Below are 23,710 nucleotides of genomic sequence, written 5' to 3' on the forward strand. Positions count from 1 at the left end.
ATTGGAGATGTTTAATTTTTCTACGAAGTTTTTTTTGGTTTATTTGATTTTACTCGCTATTCGTTCCCTTTCAGAAAATTTACAAATGACAAAGTCCAAGCTTTTTTATTTGGGGGGGGGGGGAGGTGCCTATTTTGTATGATAATTCCTATTACAGTTAGGTACAATTCAGAAAGCGTAGCTACTTTATAATTGTAACCAAAAAGTCCATGAGTCCATTTAAAATATGCTGATTTTTTATTTTTTGATAACAATTTTTCATGTGATATAAATGTCTAATTCATCTGATTTTTAGAATACTGATTCCTTGGACAACATAGTACAATGTTATAAGAGAAGCTTCTCTATAATCAAGCCCTAAAAATGTAATTAATGTCCTTAAACAGTATTCTGTATTTAAGCAGTTTTGCAACAAATTTACTTATATAATTATATTCTGCTTTAAGTGTTAATGTTAGTTTATTTCATAGCTTCGCTTGTATGTATATTGTCATCCTTGTTTCAAATTAAAATATTTGTAGTTTTGTGAATCAACTAAGAAGTTTAGTTAAGTTTGTTTTAGTTAGGACATCTGAGCTTATTTTGTGGATACAATCAATTAGGGAGAAGACATTAGAAGATAGTATCAATACTCAATAAAGGTACTAAGAAAGAGAGGGAATGTCTGATTGAGCCAATAGGAGAATCGCATCGGAATTTACATTGGATCTCATTGGTTGAAATTATGTACACATTTTCCTACGAAGGCATGTTTTTTTTCATTTCATACATACATAAAAGTCAGCTGTTAACAGTATATTTTCTTAGTAGAAAGCTTTGCGGAATCAGAATTAATTGCCCAAAAATTTCGTTTACAATTTGAAAGCTTGAAACAAAGTTGGATTCTTAAAAAAAAAGTTTGGCTGGTAACTCGCTGGTGAGGCAAAATTATTTTTGTGAAAAATCCTCCAAAATCGAATAAAAAAATTTACAAAAATGAAATAAAATCTTAAAAGGGTTATTAACATATGATTTTGTTTAATTTTTGTAGATTTTTAATGTGCTTTTGGATGATTTTTCACAAAAATAATTTTGCCTCACTATCGAATAGCGAGTCTATCATTTTTAAGAATCCACATCAGCTTGAGTCGAAAGTAAACAATACTTTTGTCTGCTAGGAATGTTCTCTCTTAGATTTGACGAAAAAAGGGTTCAGAATATTCTTCTACTCTTCTATTTCTATTCAATACTCTATAAGAGGTTGGAAATTATACCAACTGCTTTTACATAGAATAGGGGAGATGAATTTGCCAACAAACAGGCACATTTCACCGTAATATGCAGAGCTACCTCTCAACCTTGCTTTAAATGGGATACCTAAAACCTAGTTTTAGGTTCACTTTACAAGAAATCTCTTCCCTATGTCCCTGGATAAAGATTTATCATTGTCTAATCCCTAAAGTCCTGGGATTGGAAACCCTTCAATATTTCCAATTCTAACAAGTGATACATTATTACTTGGATGTTGCACCAGATTTTCATGTACTCTAATAAGGTGTTACTCGCAGCTGGATAAAATGACAATATCCCCTTTACTCCAGCCCCACCCCACCTACTGAATGAACAAACTTACCAATAAATATGGTCCATGTTAAGAACATAAATTGACGACAAATTTTCCCCAATCAAGATATCCATGTATACTCTATATCCATTATTCTAACATACGTAAAAGTCACTGGTTAACTATCTGATAAAAACAGGAATTCACGGAGAGAACAATGGGAGATTAAATAATCTCACCACCCCCCCCCCCTAATTTATGGTAAACAAAATATCTCCTTGTTCCACGCTGTTACAGAGATCTTTACATTCGAAGACAACGTAACAGGAATAGAGAGAACACATTTTACCTGTCCAGAGCGTCCAGAAAGTGTTCCTTTGGAATTTGGAAATGAAAATTTGTGTAGGTTGATGCTGTATAGGCATTGTTACTCCCTCCTCGAGTACTAAAAGATATAGAGATGAGAAAATCCATGATAGCCCAACTAACTAAGCGTACAGGGATCTACAGGGAAAGGACAATGGCAGATAAATTAATGTATATCCCAAATGATTTTCACAAAATATCCTTTTCTGTATATTACAATTAGTGGTTAAAATGTGTTGATATTCAACCTAATGAACGAAACAAACAAAATTTCCCAAAGTTATTAAGGAAACCTACAAGAAAACATTATTATAAAACTTTGGGACTAGTGTAATAAATAGCCCATTATCAACTCCCTCCCTGCCAGCTTTGCTACTAAAAAAACAGGAAATAAAAGCAAAAGCTAATACAGACAAAGATACGTTTTTTTAATTAGACATAAAAGAACAATGAATAACTTTTTATAATAACGTATTATAGACAGCTTTTCGCGGATGTAAAACTAAAATGTAAAAGATTATTTCCAGTTTTGTTAGACACGAGGGTCCGAAGGCACGGGCAGACAAAACCGGAATGAATTTTATGATTTTTATTTTAATATTCGTGGAAAATTATCTGTTATACGATGCTCTTCACGATTTTTCAATATGTCTGAGAACCGGTTCTAATCCAGCAGATATTAATCGGTTTCGAAGACATACTGTAATATATATTCATTGTTTCTAGACACAAGGTTCTTTCTCAAGAAAGAAAAGTTGAGTATTTTTCGGGTAACTGAAAAGTTGTAAACAATTTCAAGAATTAACAAATAAGTTTTTGCCTTTCCAGTAATATCTTTTAAAGCAAATATATTCCAAAAGTCTTTTATATTGGTGGTAGATCAATGAGTTTAAAAGTTTCGAATCTCAATCCAAATGATATATAAGAATAAATTATAATATCAATCCGGTCATAATATTGGTTAGAACGCTACATATTTTGTTAAAAAAAGGGCATCGTTTCATTTTATGCTATAAATAGTCAAAATTGTTACTGAACATAACTGAACATCTGCTAGAAATTCTTTCTATAGTTGAACTTATTAAAATGTTTGACAGTACATCTATATAAAAAATCTATTCTTTTTCTATATAAAACAACTAAAGGCTACGCCCCTAGAGGCCTCTAGGAATACTTATGAGTTATGTATTATGTGGGAGGGAAGTTGAACTTTTTCTTTCAATTTTAGTAAGCTTCACTGTAAAGAAGAACCATATCAGTTCAGCGGTTAGCAAATCCTTCGCTACAGACAAAATACTTACTACTTTATATAATAGCATAAACCAACCTGAGATAGGAAGCAAATCCTTCGTTTGGAAAAAGTTCTGAACCAGTAAATATTATGTGTTCGAGTAAATGAGCTAGGCCTGAAAAAATATATACATCATAATGGATATAAAATATACGTGGATATTATGAAAAATTGTTGCTAACATGGACATCATCTATTGGTCAGTTTGTTCATCCAGTAGGAGGGGAGGGGAGGGTAGAGTGGGTGAATGGGAGATTGCTATCTTAGCCAGCCAAACGTTTCAGTTCATTAGAGTACATGATAGTCTGGTGTAAGATCCAAGTAAAAATAAATCCATTTACTTCATATATTTATGTATTTTAAGTACAAATTTTGTTGGAAAGTTCCTACATTCTAAATGAAACAACCTATCTTACCTAACCGAGACGTCTAAGCTTTTTATTTTAAGGGGGATAAAAAAACGGTTTCAAATGTTTAAGGGGGTAACCTAATGTATGTTTGAAATTGATTAATGATTCTCTTTGTTAGGGTGGCAGCACTCTCAAAATGAAAATATAAACCTTCCCAAAACTTTCAAAAAGCTTCATTCTAGAGGATAGCATTATAGGTCCAGCGGTTCGCGGGATCTTTTGGTAAAAACACAAAAAGACAGACAAACATACCACCTTTTTATATAAATAACTAGCGGCTTCGCTAGCCTCTAGGGGCTTAGCCCTATGAAGTAATTGGAAGTCAACCCTCCTAAACAGAAATATTCAAAAAAATTATTCTTTGTTTAATTACTCTGTGGTAAAATTAAACCCAGGTTGTGCACTGTACACACAAAAATTTTAATTCAGAAAAAATTAAACCCAGGTTGTTCGCATACACAAAAAATAAAATTAAAAAAAAAATTTGAAGGGGGTTTTAATGGGGGCTTTGCCCCATAGTGCAGTGGGGTTCCCCCACCCCAATTACTGGTTTTTGTTTACAAAAATAAATAAAAAAAAACATTTTGGAATTGGGGATTTTTTTATTTTAGGGGGGGTAGGGTAGATATACCACACTTTTCTGGGATCTTGCCAAGTCAAGTATCAACTGTTGGGAATATCAAAGGATGACTCCATGCAATATTTGAGCCGGATCCGGCCAAAACCGGCCGTGAATTTTATAAAAAACCGGTTTTTTCCGGTTTTTAGGGGGTATCTGTAAATCGATTCAGCTGGAGCAAAACTGGTTGGAGGTACAAAAAATTTTACTTCACATGAAATTCAGCCAATGCAATTGCCTACAAAAATGTACTTCATCATTAACTTGATTTGACAACTCTTTCCCCTCCTAAATGTCCATTAAAACCTCAGAAACGGCAAAAATCGCCAAAAATCACGCCTTCGGCGGCGAAAAACGGCTAAACGGTCAGCCTGAGGCGAATCAAACATAAGTAAAGAAATGTCCGCCTCTAAAAGTTGTTCAACATCAATGAGATGCTTGAAGTCTCTAAAACGACTCCTTCCCCTCCTTTAAGGGGAAAAACTGAAAAAACGTGATTTTCAAAAGTATGCCCACTTCGTGGGTGTGGGGGGCACTGAACCTGTCACCCCAGGGTCACCAAATATAAAGTCTAGGCGGCCCACAATGCTGAATTTTCACCAAGTGAAAGTCTTGTGTCATTATCTCTTATGAGAAAAAAATTAATTATTAATTAATTAAAATTTCAAATTTTGATTTTTTGATGGATTTCTTTGATGAAATGACAGGCTGGTCAACTTTTAGGCCATTTTTTGCGGTTTTTGGCCCGCCACGCCCAAACGGTTTTAGATAATCTCACGGGACCTTTTGCCCAACCTAAGTCTGGTTATTTGTGAGGTCTAAGAAAAAAAAAATTCCGGATTGGATGAAGCACGACGTCGCTGCGCGCCGTCAAAAATCGCTGGTAGTCTCATTTTGCCCCCTCTATCACTCACCTCGTGCCATTTTTCTGTGTAAAGATTATAATTATAATCTTTTGCGTAAGTCTGATTTTTTTTCCTAGACCTCACAAATAACCAGACTTAGGTTGGGCAAAAGGTCCTGTAAGATTATCTCAAACCGTTTGGGCGTGACGGCCTAAAAACCGCCAAAAATGGCCTAAAAATTGACTGGCCTGTCATTTCATCAAAGAAATCCATCAAAAAATCACAATTTGAAATTTTAATTAATTAATAAGTTTTTTCTCAAAAGAGATAATGACACAAGACTTTCACTTGGTGAAAATTCAGCATTGTGGGCTGCCTAGACTTTATATTTGGTGACCCTGGGGTGACAGGTTCAGTGCCCCCCACACCCACGAAGTGGGCATACTATTGAAAATCACGTTTTTTCATTTTTTCCCCTTAAAGGAGGGGAAGGAGTCGTTTTAGAGACTTCAAGCAAATCTTTGATGTTGAACAACTTTTTGAGGCGGACATTTCTTTATTTGTGTTTCATTCGCCTCCGGCTGACCGTTTAGCCGTTATTCGCCGCCGAAGGCGTGATTTTTGGCGATTTTTGCCGTTTCCGAGATTTTAATGGACATTTAGGAGGGGAAAGAGTTGTCCAATCAAGTTGATGATGAAGTACATTTTTGTAGGCAATTACATTGGCTAAATTTCATGTGAAGTAAAATTTTTTGTACCTCCAACCGGTTTTGCTCCAGATGAATCGATTTACAGATACCCCCTAAAAACCGGAAAAAACCGGTTTTTTATAAAATTCACGGCCGGTTTTGGCCGGATCCAGCCCAAATTTTGCATGGAGTCATTCTTTGATATTCCCAACAGTTGATACTTGACTTGGCAAGATCCCAGAAAAGTGTGGTATATCTAGGGTAGGGGTGTCCCACCCCTCCCCCCCTCCCAAAGAAAATAGCTAAAAACCACCAGAGGACCAGTAGGTATATTCCCAGCTGGGTAGAGCCCAATTTGTTCAGCAGTTACTGAGATTTTACAAAAAATGTAAATAAATTTTTTGGGGGGTGGTTTTTTTTAGTTTAGACGGACAGACGGACAGACATCAAGCTACTTTGTATTATAGATATACAAATAATTTAACTTATTTGTAGGAACATATGTATATGATTATTTTGAAAATTTAATTTAGATAAAAGTGTAGCGGTTGCGAACCCTATTTTCAATTAATGAAATTGAAGCACATTAAAACTATGTCTATCTGTGTGTGTGTGTGTGTCTTTCTGTCTGTCTGTGTGTGTGTGTGTGTGTGTGTCTGTCTGTCTGTCTGTGTGTGTGTGTGTGTGTGTGTGTCTTTCTGTCTGTCTGTGTGTGTGTGTGTGTGTCTTTCTGTCTGTCTGTGTGTGTGTGTGTTTGTGTGTGTCTGTCTTTCTGTCTGTCTGTGTGTGTGTGTGTCTGTCTGTATATCTGTGTCTGTACTTTGAAATTTTGATTAATTTACTCCAGATTTCCATCCAGTTTGTAACTTCAAAGCTTTCATATTCACACACACACAAACACACACACACACACTTAACAAGGCTAAATATTACTAGATTTTATTCTAATGGAGGCTGCAGTTCGAGCATCTAGGAGCTCAGTATTTCAAGTGGTAAGAAAAGTAGAAAAATAGCCTAAAACCAACACTGACATATGAATAAGATAGCCTTAAACCATCCAGGGACCTATAAGAACCTTCCATAAATTGACAAACTCAATCGATTCAGTAGTCATCGAAATTTGAAGCTACAAACAAAAAAAGGATTTAAATTATAAATATATAAAAGGATTTAAATTACCCTGACAACCATCTAAATTATTAAGATAACAGTCAAAACAATCATCAATAAGAAGTAATATTTTTTTTCAACAAAATCTAGTTCATTAATAAAAGTAAAAGAATAGAGGGAGCAGGGGTCCCTATCACAGAAACCATGTAGTTGTCTGGGTTATATATTTATACTTAAACAATTAATGTTCAGTATGTTCAATATTATGCTGTATTGTTTTTTTTTATTCTGGGGCGAAATAGTTTTCCTGGTGCATCCATGCTCCTTATTTCTTTAAACTATTTTATTGTTTTCAGCTATTATGAAAATTACCCTCTATTGCAGTTTTTTAAAATAACGATACCCCATTTCACCTCCTTTACCCCATACCCTCCCATCCTACTGAATAAACGAACTAACTAATAAATGAGGTCCATATGAGCAAGCTGAATTGATGACAAGCTTTCTCCTGTCAATATATCCACGTATATCCTATATTCATTGTTCGCACAAAGTAAATTAAAATTGCAATTAAAACACTCTACACTCTTAAATCTGGTCAATACTGGTTAGTATATAAAATTGCACTAAATAAATTATTTATAAAAAAAAGTTTAAAGCTATCCTCTTGCTATGTTTCGACCTGCCGAAAGAGTGAAATTTATTCTGAAATACTGAACTAATACAAATTAAATCTAAGTACATTGCATTTTATTTGTAGGCTGTTCTTGAGGAAAGTGTAAGGTTTTTCAACTCACACTAAACATTGAAATTTTTAAGGTCGGCAGATTTTTTCCAAATGTCAACCTGCATAAGTTCAGCCAAAACATATCTTTATAAAAATAGTTGATCTAATACTTCTGTGGATCAACCTTAAATGTTGTGTACTAGTCTTATACTTTCATCTTTATAAGCACAGTTTCCCTCACTGCCTAACTACCATACTCCCTAAATGACTTTAGCACTCAGAAATCATGTATACCTTGTAAATTTGAGGGATCAGAGAAATTTCCAACTTTAATCTCCAACGCACAAGAACTGGTTGAAGCAGATGAATCTTCAATCAACAATATCTAAAATAAATACATTGATCTTTTATTAGCATTACCTATTTCTTGTTATGGTGGGTTCTCTTTCGATTTTAAAGTTGTCATCTAGAGAATCCAGAGCATCGTCAGCGTGTAATGGAATGCAATACTAGGGCACCCACGGATATTAGGCTAAGTAATATCCAAAAGAAAACAATTTATTTAGTATTAGATAATTTATGAAAATAAACATTCAAAGACTGTTTAAATAAAGGGTAGGGGTGGTAATCTAATGTACTTTTGGGAGTGCCTACAACACTATCAAATTGGAAGGGGAGGGGGTAAAACACCATTTACCCCTTCTACCTTTTTTTAATATATCAACTTTTATATATTAACTTTTTTTGTTGTCTTTGAAAAGTATTTTGCAAGCGTCATAATTTTGTGTCATCATCATAATATTTTCGTGTGTGTGATAATAATAATCAAATTTTCAATGAAAAAAATGTTTCTTTGACGTAAACTCACAAAGACAATAGCGGATAAATTAAAGGAATTATAGTTTCCAATATGGCTTCGAAACAGATTAATATTCGCCGGATAAAAATCGTTTCTCAGCCATACTGAAAAATCATGTACAGCATCGAATTACAGACAATTTTCCACGAACATTAAAATAAAAATCATAATATTAATACCAGTTAATACAAGCACGGACCTTCGGCTCTCCGGTTACTCTTGGTTACTTATATTTACATACAATTTTAGATAAGTTGTGCTCTAAAAGTTAATGTATTTTGTAATCCAAACTAATAAGGAAAAATAAAATTAAAACTTTTGTAATTTTTACTCGATAATTCCATTATTTCATTACTATAAAATAAACTATACTTCTTAGATCTTACAAATCACAATTAAAAACAAGGATGATAACATCAATAAAAAAGAAGCCCCAAAATTTAGAACGAAGGACAAAAAAACAATAACTCTTGTAGAGTGTCAGAACTTAATAAGCAGAACATATATATAAGTCTAAACAATGCAACATTGTACAAAAAATTTGTTGCCAAATTTTGTAAATACTGGATACCTTAAAAATTTTGTAAATTTGTAATTGGAGAAGAAAAATGTCCTATAGAAGCAAAATAAAAAGGAAAAAACTAGTAGTTTATGTTAGTTTTGCATATGTGTTAATAATTTTTTTAGCATAATAAAAGTCCCAAAATTTTTAGGTCAACAAATAAGAGAACGTGTAAATTTTGGATGCCATAAAAATTAAAGTCCATTGTCCCCTAACCTTACATAAAACTTAATTTTACCTTCATTCCATTTTTGAGCATAAGATATTTGTACTTCTTCTTGTCAACTTCTTGACATTCAATCTCTGACTCACTCTAAATTTAAACTTGATTTACACAAATCGATATATTATTACTTGGATATTACATCAGTTTTTCATGTACTCTAATAAAGTGATACTCATAGATGGTTAAAATAACGTTATACCCCATCCACCCATTTACTCCATCCCCTCCTCGGATGAACAAACTGTCTAATAAATGAAGTCACTGTTAGCAACCTAAATTGACGCCATATTTTCCCCTGTCATAATATTCTTGTATATTCTATATCCATTTTCAGTCAGCTTTTAATTTCAGAACAAAATTATTTAAACTAAATTGCTGAGGGCTTTGTTACAATCTATAGCTTTAAAAAATCCTTTTCTTTTAAAATATTTCGGATCATGGAAAAAAACGAAGTAGAGGGTTTCGTCGAACTTCACATTAGCTTTAGATAGGTTATTTTAGGTTTGGTTAGGTCAGGTAAATGTTAATGATGTAAGAGCCCCCCGCATGCGCATGGGGCGAGATATAGGAGAAAAGCCAGTGTAAAAATATGACGAAACCCGCTATTTCTTAGCATATTAATAATCCCAATTGCATTATATATGGTCATTAGATGCAGGGAATATTTACAAAAATAATTTTATCATATATCTGCAAAGCCTAATATATTTAAGTATCCCATTTTTAAACAGACTGCTTGATAGGCAGACAATACAGGTAAAATAATTTATAGAGTAGCTTTGAAACTAAAATTTCTGTCTATTAAAACTACCTCCAAAACATTTTCTTGTTGTTCTTCCTTTCTCCTGGCCTCCTCTGCATTAACCTACAAATAAGAACCACTCAAATTAATTTAGATGATTAGTAAATTCGAAGATTTTCGATCAAAATATTAGAAGATTTTCATGAGAAAAAATCCGTACAATGTCATCAATTGTCTGCAGGGTTAGGGACACGAGATACTTGAAAACATAAATTTCCTTTAACCATGTTATGAATAAACTAAAGTCATTTTATTTATGTTCAAATATCACATATTAAACAATATCTTTACTAAAGTCAAATATACATTAATTATACCACAAATAAAAATTAAATTTTAAGATCAGTCAATTTTCTTACTTAATTTTTGGCAATAAATGGCCGTACTGATAAGAAGTAATCCATTATATTAACCAAAGCTTTGCTAAAGTCAAACATACATTAATTCCCCCCTTATGTAAATAGATCTCATATTTTCAGAAGCGCAACTTCTTTATAAGAATGTTCTTTATTACTGTCTATAGGCGATTGTCTTGGAAATAGATGTCTGTATTTGTACGGGGTTTTAGGGCTAAAAACTAAATAGATTTCACTTTTATCAAATGCACTTTAAGAATATTTCTACGAAAATCCAATAAGGATAATAGTCCTAACGTATATAATTTTTATTTTTATTCTTTGTACCAAGAAGTTGTCATTTGATTTATCCCTTCTAAGAAACCCTTAACAATTCCGTGAAAAAATGAATTACATAAATCAGAAATGATTAGTTACAAAGATTTGTCAAAAATATAAAAATATAACCAAAGAACATATATTTATATTTGATTATTTACATACTTGAAAAATAAGACTATAAGTCTCATAAATCTATTTCATTTTAATAGTAATCTAACTCACATTTTTGCACATACATAGCATCCAAAAGAAATGTAAAAACATTAAGCTTGCAGAGTAGATTTTATACCAAAAAATAGCTCAGGATAAAGTACAATAGCTGACTAAGGAGTATAAGAAATGAAACAAAAACAATTTTATCTTGATTGCTTAGGTTGCTATATTTATTTTATACAATGTTTTGAGAATGAAAATATTTTTTTAAAGATTAATTAAGTAATATACTAATATATAAAGAAGTAAGGATTTTTTGTTTGAAGCTTATGATCTTATAACTGCTAAACTAATCTCATTTCTCTATTTTGAGTAAGCTTCACTTTGGTAATGTGATGGTTCTAGACTATATCATTTTCAGTCTTGGTTTAAGCTACTTTTCGAGGCCCTTTGAATAGTGGGTAAATTTTGAAAAATATATGCATCATTTGATATGATTAAAATAACAAAACAAAATAGGTAATATGTCCTTGGATATAAATTATCTAAATTTTATTTTCACTGAATTTAAGAACAAAAGTACAAATCAGAGTTAAAGCATTGATGTTGTTATCATGTATAGCTCAACTATCTATAATACTAAGTAGTACGATGTCTGTCTGTCTGTATGTATGTCTGAAGCTTAAGATCTCAGTAACCACTGAACCGATTGGGCTCTACTCTTCAGGGAATATGGTCCTGTAATAATAATGGTTTTAAGATATTTTCTTGGGGGGTGGGATACTCCCCCCCCCCCCAATAAAAATGAAAAATCCCCTCCCCCCCAAAAAAGAAAATTTTTTTTTTAAAACAAAAATTGAAAAAGGGGGTCGACCTTCCACCTTCCCCCCCAAAAAAAAATCCCCTCCCAAATAAAAAAAAATTCTTTTTACTTTTTCTTTTTAAATCTAACTAACACAAAAATAGGTTATCAAACCTCTTGGGGCAAAGCCCCTAGAGGCTAGGGTCGAAACCGCTAGTAGATTACAAAACAAAATTATCTGTATATTTTTCTTTACAGCATCACAATTTATTGTATAGCTAATCTAGAGAATTTTCTTATGGAAAAGAACTAATAAAAGGATATAGCATTTTTACAGTATCATGTTTTGTATAGCTTAATTATAGATAGCATTGATTTTTTTATCATATGTAAATGTAGCTCAACTTTGCATATAACTTATCTGTACGTACATTGTTAATATTTTTACAAAAAATAAGGATAACAACATCCATAACAGCGACACTCTGAAACGGCAGAACAGACGCACATTAACACTTGTATACTTGTATAGTGTCAGAACTGATTAATCAGAATGTAATGATTATAAAGTTGCTACGATTTTTAAATCGTACCTAACTACAACAGGAATCACCATGCAAAATTTGAAATCGATGGGACAATTCTAACATGCCTAAATAAATAGAAAAAAATTATCCGTTCCGGACGGACGGACGGACCGACAATAATTATAGATAAGCTTCGCTTTTAAAAATCAGGGATAAGGGATGGGAAACGTAGCAAAATATTATACAATGCCTATTTTTCAACTCTCTCAAAAATACCGGTTTTGGGAAGGTGCACTAGTTAGTTTAGTAAAATATGAAAAATTGTATAGGTAAGAAATAAATTTGCACTTTCAAAAGGAGGCAAAATCTAATTTTCAGTCGGGTTTCCAATCCCTTATCCCTGCAGAAAACATATTCATACCTTTGCAGCTGTAGAATTGAATGGTAGCCAGGGACAGATGAAAGGACAAAGGCTGGAGACCAGCCGGACTATATCTGGTACACTAGCATATATATTAATACCTTTGCAGCTGTTGAATTGAATGGTAGCCAGGGACAGATGAAAGGACAAAGGCTGGAACCCAGCCGGACTATATCTGGTACACTAGCGCAACAACATTCTAAAAAAAATAACATTCCTATCAGATTCATGTGAAAAATTGTTGAAAATCCTAAAATTCTTTCTTTAGACTTATCCATATAATCTAAATTATACCATTATTCACATCTAACTACGCCCCTAGAGACCTCTAGGAGCCCTGAAGTTTAAGCTATTAGTTTCTAAAAGAAAAGACAATTTTTAGGGGGAGGAACAAATTTTTTTTCTCTCAATGATGTTACCATTCTACAAAATAGCTGTAAACCTTCCCAGGACCTGTACGTGAGAAGCTGCATTGTAAAGAAAAACCATATCGGTTCAGCGGTTAGCGAGATCTTAAAGTTAACAAGACATACAGACATCCTGTTACTTTTATAAACTTTTTACTATTAAGCTAAAAATATAACAGACGTTCAGAACAGACTCATAGACATTCTGTTACATTATTATAAGGATTACTTTTCTACAATTTTGTACCAAATAGTTCTTGTATATTTGCAAAAACAAAAATGAAAACGTTTGGTGTTGAAAATACGATGAAAAGTATCGGATTTACATTTTCCCCAAAAAACATAAATTACATGTCTTTGGTTATCAGGGCTCGGCAGCCGAGCGTCTGCAAAGTGTAAGTCTGGTTGAAATCTTTATATCATTTAGCTAGATGTCTCAGATAATTATCTAAACAGATAATTCATCTTTTTTATACATTATTGAAAGGTTATGCGCGGCTGAGGCCCTGGTTTTAATCATCTAAACCAAATTAAATCTTGACTACCCCACGTCATAAAATAGATAAAGTTCATTGAATAGTAGTGCAATGTCATACACATGACATTAACAAGAAAAGTGATAAAAGCCTGAGCCCAAAAACAGGCACAATTCATTACAAATCACATTTAGGTATTCCAGATAAAGATCTTGCAATCGAAGGGTTTGTTGAATTTTAGGTGTTATAGTGTTGGGTCGGTTTACAGGACTACCTTACGTATAGGTAAATAAGACACGACCAACAACCCAAACGATCAAAGTGATACTCGCAACTGGCTAAAATAACGATAACCACCCCCATTCAACCCCTTTACCCCATTCTCTAAAATCCTACTGGATGAACAAATTAACCAATAATTAGTGGCCTTGTTGGCAACCCAAATTGACGACAAGTTTATTCCTTGTCCATATATATCCAATTCCATGTATGTTATATGTATTATATCTTTCCTCAGACCAAACACTTGAAAAGTATTTGCACAATATTATTATCATTTATTAGGCTACATAAAAATTCCCAATAAAAGTTTTATATACTGAAAAGAACCATAAACCTTTCACTTTCATCATAAAACTGAACAAGAATTATTAGCTATGAGCATGGCTCTTTTGAACCAATATTTTCTTCAATGTGGAAGAGAAAACGAACTAATAGCCTTTACTGTTATACTTTTTCAATCTTTCAGTCAAAACAGATCTTCAAAGAACTAATAATCACTAATTTCATAAAATAACTTTTATCTTGATTCAAATGATTCCTTGGTCTAAACTCACAATGTCTAAACATTTTAACCAATGATTTTAGTCTTCAAAAAGAGCAGATTTGTTTCTATTATTGGTAATATAATTATTTTTCCATTGTCTTTTTCCTTAATATTTTCCTTTTCATAATTACAAAAAGACCAGACAGACACAATTGACTTGTAGAGTAGCTTTGCAACCAGCTGTGTAAGGTACTTGCTAAATTATAAATATAAAATATATATATTATAAAATATAATTATTTTTCCATTGTCTTTTTCCTTAATATTTTCCTTTTCATAATTACAAATAGACTTGACAGACACAATTGACTTGTAGAGTAGCTTTGCAACCAGCTGTGTAAGGTACTTGCTAAATTTCTGGGTATTTATTGCAAAAATGCATTGCAATATTTTTGTGCAATATTGTTGTTGACCTTCATCTGACAGGGAAAAAAAAGTTGGTGGTAATCATGGATTCAGAGATGAGACAATAGATTTGCACTAAATTTTGTGCGGTTCATGAATTTTCCCCTTCGCAATCATATAAAATATTAATATATTTTGTAAGCCTGAGGTTTCAATAAATACGGAACTGATTGAGTTTTCCTTTTTATGGAAGCTTCACATATGCCCTAGGCTATTTTAGAATTAAGTGTTAGGATGGTTTTATTCTACTTTTCATCCCATTAAACCATTCAAATACTGAGCTCATAGATGCTGGGGGCGCAACGGCTTGTGAATTCAAATAGCACCTTTTAATACCTGCCCTTAAAAAAAGTATTTAGGTCTGCTTTTACAAATAATTTTTAATTCATCCACTTTACCATTACTTCCCTTATCCTCAATAAATAAAAAAACATTGTAAAATAAAAACATTTGATTCATCTCTAAATTTATAATATATAATTTTTTTTTAATATTTTATTCCAACTGTCTTATCACTGTATATCTGCAAGAAAGTTGATGGTAATAATGCAGTTTTTGAATAGTCATAATATTTTTAGAAACATCAAAAAAACAAGCACAAATTCCAAATACTAAAATACATTTCAAATATAAGGAAATTGTATCTTTAAAGGTACTAGTGGCTGCGCCCATATTATCTAGCGCCCATCGTATTTCAAGGGATGTGCAGAAAAATAGCCTTAAACCATACTAAGACTTAAAATAAATCCTTAAAATAAAAAAGACTATGACCATCCCATGGCCTGTGTGAAGTAAATATAACATTAAGTTTTGTTAGCCACAAGCTTCCGAATCTTATGATTTTTATCGAAATATTCGTGAAAAACTGTAAGTAATATAAGGCTATTTAAGATTTTTCATTATGTCTGAGAAATAGTTCTATTCCACCGGATATTAATCAGTTTGGAAGCCATACTAGTAAAAAAAAGTTTATTTCTAAATTCTACTTTTGTTGACTTCAAGTGTAAGATAGAATAAGAAAAATGTATAAAAATTTATAACTCTTTAGAGAATAATAATTTTAAATTGTGCTTCGCATAACTGCAAATGCATTGCCATAATATAAGGGAAGTAGTAACAGAAGAAAAAAAATAATAACGCCTTAAATTATTAAAACTGATTTTAGATAACCTTTTGAATTGCAATTATTTTTCTCCTTTTAATTGTGTATCATTACATTACATCACAGACGCCACTTTTCCTCTGCCGCCTTTTTCTTATTGGATAGGTTTTTCAGTATGGCTTCGAAATAGATTAGTATCCGGTGGATAAGAACCGGTTCTGAGTAATATTGGAAAATCATGTATAGCATCATGTACAGACAATTTTCCATAGACATTAAAATAAAAGTCATGAAATTAATACTAGTTTTGTTAACCCAGGCCTTCGACCCCTTGGAGCTAACAAAACTGATTTATATCTTTAATAACAAATAGGTAGCCGTTTAATGCTATAAATAAAACTTTTAAGATCATTCATCCCTGTTAATCTGGCATCCTGAGAGTTGAAAAAAACTTTACTCATATTTCTTAACCTCTCTAGGTTATCATAAATTGTTAAAGTTGGGGAGGAAAATTATCTACATTTATAACATAAAAGGCAAGGGCGTGCTATGGATGTAAAATATACCTGGATATTATGACTGGGGAAAATTGTCGTCAATTTAGGTTGCTAACATGGAACTCATTTATTGGTCAGTTCGTTTATTCAGTAGGAGGGGAGGGAGTGGGGCAAAGGGTGTGGATGGTGATATCTTTATTTTAGCCCTCTGTGAGTTTCACTTTATTATAAAACATGCAATTCTGGTGACAAAAGATTTTCTAGAAATTGAAAAACGAAGAAGTCATGCTCAACATTTTCCATGTTAAATTGGGTTAAGTATAAGGGAAGGAGGGTACATTGGTTTTTAAAATTATGCTAGTACCCAAACTTTTATTATTTCACGCTCCAAATCGCAGGCTTAAATACTTTAGATACTTTTTATATAATGATTATTTTGTTTAAATTAGCAGTGTCCAAGCTCCTTATTAATTACTAGCGGCTACGCCCCTAGAGGTCTCTACTGTTTTTTTATGATTTCTCTTGGGAGGGTGGTTGTACCCCAAAATAGTTATAATTTTTCCCGGGACCTATGAGAAACTACCATGTTAAGGAGAACCAGATCGATTCAGCGGTTAGCGAGATCCTTCGGTACAAACAGACACACAGACAAACAACAAATATCCTGTTACTTCATATAAGGATTCAATCCCTTCAAGGGTGTATTTCATGTCACTATTGTTCACACAATGGATAGGAGTTTAAGTTTATTTTTCCTTAAGCTATGCTACTTGCAGACAAAAAAAAACCTTGATAGAAGAATACTATTAAAACTCAATTCAGGCAATATATATTTTTTATAATAAAAATAAAAGAGTAACTAATTTTCTGTTAAAAATATGTTTCTTTTAGATTTTGGTTGAAAAGAACTTGTACACAAATAAAAATATATTGGCACCATTTCTCCAAGCCTCAAGTGTGCCATCCATAACCAAACCCATCGTATTTGTGCTTTTCTTTTAGTAAGATTAGATTAAGTTAGTCAATATATATAATCTAGAGACACACTCTCTAAATCAGCCAATAGGAGTACATTGGCGATACATTCCAGACATGTCATTGGTTGAAAGGTGATTGTCTGCTAAGGAATCCAAATTTTAAGTTTGGTAAATTTTAGGGTCAGATGAACCATCTAAATATATTATATCTATTAGTTAGGCACAGATTTGCCAGGTGTTCTTATTAAGAAAAAATTGTATATTCGTTTGAATGAACCTACTTGTGGAAGACTTCCATTTTTTAAAATCCATACCTCATTCATTGACGCTTAAAATATGCCCAGACTTTTGCGAGCGTATAAAAATCCCATTAAACCTTGGGAATGAGGAGACATTGAGCTGTCCCCAAGGTTTTATAATAACGTTTTCTTATTAGTTAGCTTAACAACTTTGGAGACTTTTACAATGAATTTTGATTGGTTGGTTCATTAAATTGAGTGTCCCAACGTTTCAACCATTAATTGTAATCTACAGAAGGGTTAATTTAGTGTTTCATCAATGGAGATGTAGATCAATTTATCGGCCATTTCCTTATCTCTTTAGATCCTTTCATTGAACTGCAGTTTTTTGGGTGGAGGGGGGGGGGGGAATATTTAACTAATAATTGTAGGTATTATACCAATATTTTTCTGATAATATTCTGTTGAAGAGGAGATTAATTGGTCCTTACAACGCTAACAAAAAAAAATTACAGGAATCTTGGGAAATGTATATTGTAAAGTAAAAAATTGATTGGCCTATAATGAAGAATAATTAGTAAGGCCTTTGTTTAATGTTTTTGTATGTATATTATAATTTAGAACTATCTAAGATCACTTTAGAGAACTATGTATTTGTAAGGTCTCAGTTTTGTGAATAATGCATTACCATTTTTTTCTCTGTTAAAATTAAATGTTGTATGTGTATAAGAATCTTATCTGCAAGTTCTATAAAAACAAATCATTCATTCTAATCAATTCATTTTTACTTGGATGTTACACCAGATTTTTGTGTACTTTAATAAAGTTATAATCTCAGCTGGCTAAAATAACTTTGCCCTTTATCCACCCCTTTACTCCATCCCATCTCTTACTAATGGAAAAAGTAACTGAGCAATAAATGAGGTCCGTGTTTGAAAAATTATATTGACGACAATTATTCCTCTGTCAATATATCCACTAATATTCTAAATCCATTTTATTCTTTGTCATACCCTAATCTAGGAAAAACGAATCATATATATACAGATTTACATTAACAAGGATGACAATATCCCTGAAAGCGAAGCTATATAAAATAAGACGGGAGGAAAAATTAACATTAACACTTGTATAGTGCCAGAACTTAATAAGCAAAATATGATTTTTAATTCTAAAAAAAAATTAAGTAAATTTGCAAAATTGATTAAATACAGGATACTGTTTAAGGTAATACTTACATATCTAGTACATAAATATAGTAACTTGTTGTCCTAGGAATCATTATTCAAAGAATCATATGAATAGGATAGGATGATTTTATCATATAAAAAGTTATACAATCAACATGTTTCAATTAAAGTTGTTACGATCGCATCTTGATCTTACTTCAATCAGCATTCTAAGTTTAAAATTGATAGGACAATTCTAATTAGCCTAAATCAACCATAAGAGCTATCCGCTTTTCATTTGTCTATTCTCTTTTCCAAGGTTATTTTTTACATATTTTCTCGTCTATTATCGGTGATTGGTACAATTTTCCAATACAATTGATTATGCAGCAGAGTATGTTAATATTTTTCATATTATCTTATAACAAACAAGGATGACAACATCCATAAAAGCGAAGCTCTGAAACGATATAACAGACGAACATTAACTTTTGTTGAGTGTCAGAACTGAATATGCAAAATATGAAAATATAAGGTTTGACAAAATTATACGTAAATTTGTTGCAAAACTTCTTAAATACAGAATTCTGTTTAAGGATATACTGACATTTTAATACTTGATTATAGAGATGCTTCGCTAATAATATTGTACCTTATTGTAATAGGAATCAGTAATCAAAAAATCAGATCAATCGGATGATTTAATCACATAAAAAATTGTTATTAAAAAAGTCAAAAAAATCAACATGTTTAAAATGGACGACGGACATTTTGGTAACGATTATAGAGTTGCTACTTTCTAAATCGTACCTAACTACTACAGGAATCATCATGCAAAGTTTGAAATCGATAGGACAATTCTAACATGCCTAAATCAACGAATAAAAGCTAACTATCTCGGACGGACGAACCACCCTAATTATAGAAAAGCTTCGCTTTTAAAAATAAAGATCTTGTTATATGTTAATCAAGTATTGAGATTTTTTTATCAATATTTATCTGAGAGAAAACTAGGAATACCACATTCGTAAGTAGCGAAATAATGAAATAAAAAGTAAGTTGTAGAGTGGATGTTTAAAAAATAGCAGTAGAGTAAATAATATTTCAGAATAGTAGTTTATAGACAGCTTTCCGCAGATATTAAAATGAGAAATTTTAAAAACCAGTTTTGTTAGACCCGAGGACTAACAAAAAGGACTTGTATATTACTAGCGGCTACGCTCCTAGAGGCCTCTAAGAGCAGCTGCTTCTTCGCTAGATGGGGTTTGTAATGTTTTTTCTGTTTATTTATCTTGGGAGGGTAGCAGTACCCTCCCCCAAAATAGCTATAAACCTTCCCAGGACCTATGATAAGTTACACTGTAAAGGAGAACCATATCAGTTCGGCGGCTATCGATATCCTTCGGTACAGACAGACAAGCATCCTGTTACTTCATTATAAGGATATATGCTGGTATACTTTAAAATACAAATGGTAAAAGTTAAGAAAAATTCAATAAAAACAAGGACAAACATGTTCATTAAAAGTGCAGTGAAAACAATATGCTAAAACATTACAGTTGTTAATCAAATAATTTGCCAAGATATCGTCTATAAAGATTGTTGGGTGAAAGGACGTGGGGGAGGGGATAAATTCAATAAGAAAAGAAACCGAAAATATCTTAAATGAATGAACTTGAATATTGACTGACTGGGCCTGAAATTCTTTTTTAAGAGGAATTGCCATTTTTAGGTCAGGTTTAGACTTCCAGCTGATTTTTAAAACTGCAAAAGTTTGGTTTCCAAGCTTACAGGCGGCTGACGCACGTCTGCCGAGCTCTGGATACCTATAATACAAAGTAGAACGATGTCTGTCTGTTTGTGTGTTTGTTTGTGTGTTTGTCTGTTTGTTTGTAGCGAAGGATTTTGCTAACCGCTGAGCCGATCGGGTTCTCCTTTACAGGGTAGCTTCTCATAGGTCCCGGGAAGGTTTATAACTATTTTCTTGGGGGGTGGGACACCCCCAACCCCCCAAAAAATGAAAAATACCCCCCCCAAAAAAAGTTTTTCTTTTTTTCTTTTTAAAACTAAAATTAAAATAGTGGGGTCGACTAACTCCCCCCCCAAAAAAAAAATTCCCCCCCCAAAAAATTTTTTTTGTTTTATTTTAAATCTAAAATACGAAAAATTGGTTTGATCAAACCTCTTGGGGCAAAGCCCCTAGAGGCTAGGGGCGAAGCCGCTAGAATTCAATATCTAAAAACAGCAAAATCAGTTAAAAGTAGTAACAATTATAACTTTGTTTCAAATTTGAGGGACGCCCAAACTTTTTTGGTGATGGTAAAATTAGGGATTTCAAATGTTTAAGTGGGTATTTAATGTATTTTTTAATTTGAGGGGTTTCAAAGTTTAATGGGGCTAAACTACCCTTTATACTCACCCTTGGACGTCTATATCAGGCTCAGTATAGTAGTTTAGCTGAACTACTAAAAATTATATAAAAAAAACCTTGTGTAGAAAAACCATAAATTATGAAGTATAAACATAAATTTACACAAAAACCAAATAATAAAGTATTTCATTTCAGGGATCTAAAGGGATAAGACAATGGCCTCTAAATTGATGTACTGTACATCCCTAATGATAAATCACAAAACTACATCTTTTTTAGATTACAATAAGTGGTTGAAACATTTGAACACTCAATTTAATGAACAAACTAATCAAAATTCATTAATAAAAGTCCCCAAAGTTCTTAAGCCAACGAATGAGAAATCATTATCATAAAACTTTGGGGACTAGTGTAATAAACAGCCAAATGTCCCCTCCCTCCCCTGATTTAATATACTTGCGTCATTCACCGTAATGCAAAAATATTTTAGCACGAAAAACATGACTAAATTGTTTACATTCTTTTACTATGGGAACATGAATAAATATAAAACTTTCGATCATTTGATAAAATGTTTAGGATGTCATTCCTTTTGTCCATTAAGATTTTGGAAACGGCTATAGGGTAATGAGGGCTATATAGGTTTGTTTGTCTGTCTGTTTGTTTGTAGCAAAGGATCTCACTAACCGCTGAACCGATCGGGTTCTCCTTTACACTTTACAGGGTAGCTTCTCATGGGTCCTGGGAAGGTTTATAAATATTTTCTTGGGGGGTGGGACACCCTTAACACCCCCCCCCCAAATGAAAAAAATTCCCCCCCCAAATGAAAAAAATTCCCCCCCCAAAAAAAATTTTTTTTTACTTTTCTTTAAAATCTAAAACACGAAAAATTAGTTTGATCAAACCTCTTGGAGTAAAGCCCCTTTAGGCACATAACACCTCAATTGGTTGAGAAAACAAGGATGACAACATCCATTAAAACAGGGAAGTAAAGTGGTTACAGAAAAAAGACAGAAAGTGTTTTAGATTAATTCTTCCAGTATGGTTTTGAAACCGTAAATATCCTTTGGATTAAAACCGGTTCTGAGTCATACTGAAAAATCATGTATCGTATCGTAGTACAGACATTACAGTCAATATAGAAATCATAAAATCAATATCAGTTTGGTTAGCACGGACCTTCGGTCCTTTAGGGCCAACTAAACTGATATTAATCTTATGACTTTTCTTTTTACTATCCACGGAAAGCTGTTTATAATTCGATTGGACTATTACTTACTTGATTTCTGATGCTCTTCCATAAATGCGGAGATTCCATCACCTAAATTAAACATGGATTCTTTAAAATACACTTCAGTCACACAAACCATGTTAGTGTATAATATGTTGATTGGAAGTTGAACCCCCCCCCCCCCTCTACTTTTACTTTTAAACAGAAAGGTAAAATAATTTTGGTGATTTTTTTCTATGGGTTATTTCTCTTGGTAGGATGGTGGTATCCTCCCCAAATTTAGTTTTGAAAATTCTAAACCTATAAGAAGCTAAACTGTAAAGGAGAACCATATCGGTTCAGCGGTTAGCGAGATCCTTCGGTACAAACACATAGATCCTGTAACTTTCATGTATGGATTACTTACCTATCATGTCACTGGATGCAGTGGCTTTAAACAGAATATCTCCTTTCTTATATATTCTAATTGTTTCCTAGGGACACAGTAGAATAATTCAGTTAAATATGAAAGTTTATATATAGATAATTTTTATTAATAAACAGTATATAAAAACCACATTTCCTCTTTTTTTCTAAAATATCAAAATAAGTCGAATTCAATTCTTCCCTCTTTAAGTGCCCCTAGATGCATTTAGAGTTGAAGCCGCTTGTTATACTTCCTCATTATAGATATTACTTTTATTAAAAATTCTATATTATGAAATTATTTTCCACTGTGCCTGGAGACTTTATTAATTGTGTATCCACTCATGCAGACTCTCATTTAAACTTTAATCAGACCATTTCAAAACTTTACACCCATACATACTTTATTAATTCTATATCTATAGATAAAATTGGTATTATATTTAGTATCACAACTCTAAATAAAAGCCATTCAAATTTTTAAAATACCAATTCAAATATTTAGATAAATTAAATGTATTATCTTTAAAATTTAACAAAAATAAAAATTTCAAGAACACTTCAATGGATACAAATAAATAATATAATGAATGATGCATGATTAGTATATCAAATTCCTTACAAATATTACTTAATTAATGTCTGAAAATTATTAAACTCCCCACCCTAATGACGACACCATTAATAGAAAATCAAATTTTGATAGAATGAATGATATTACAGTATTGCTTCGAACCGCTGGATTAGAATCGGATTTCAGTTATAATGAAAAATCATGTGTAGCATCGTATTAATGACAATTTTCCATGAATATTGAAATAAAAACCATTAAATTAATACCAGTTTTGTTGGCCCGGGACTTTGGCCCTTCAGGGCTAACAGAACTGTTTTTTTAAAATCTTATATTTTGATTTTAATATTCGCGGAAAGCTGTCTACAATACGATGCGATATATAACTATTATTTAACGCTCCTC

At 32.4% G+C, this 23,710-nt stretch overlaps 1 protein-coding gene across 1 annotated transcript in view; it reads right to left on the reverse strand.

Annotated features, from left to right (window-relative positions):
- The window catches only part of LOC145312587 (insulin-degrading enzyme-like), a 66,503-nt gene extending 43,348 nt beyond the window's left edge, over positions 1-23,155 (reverse strand). The window contains exons 1-9 of the mRNA XM_080151842.1: positions 23,049-23,155; positions 22,736-22,802; positions 22,378-22,419; positions 12,731-12,828; positions 10,059-10,112; positions 9,260-9,334; positions 7,895-7,985; positions 3,237-3,315; positions 1,893-1,988 (exon numbers count right to left, since the gene is read on the reverse strand). Coding sequence (XP_080007968.1) covers positions 1,893-1,988; positions 3,237-3,315; positions 7,895-7,985; positions 9,260-9,334; positions 10,059-10,112; positions 12,731-12,828; positions 22,378-22,419; positions 22,736-22,742 — 542 coding nt within the window. The 5' untranslated portion in view covers positions 22,743-22,802; positions 23,049-23,155. The remainder of the gene's footprint in view (positions 1-1,892; positions 1,989-3,236; positions 3,316-7,894; positions 7,986-9,259; positions 9,335-10,058; positions 10,113-12,730; positions 12,829-22,377; positions 22,420-22,735; positions 22,803-23,048) is intronic.
- Positions 23,156-23,710: the final 555 nt, after the last annotated feature.

Source organism: Acartia tonsa, chromosome 2, assembly GCF_053477335.1.
Source record: "Acartia tonsa isolate MP-2025a chromosome 2, ASM5347733v1, whole genome shotgun sequence".
In the NCBI taxonomy this organism is placed as follows: Eukaryota; Metazoa; Arthropoda; class Copepoda; order Calanoida; family Acartiidae; genus Acartia; species Acartia tonsa.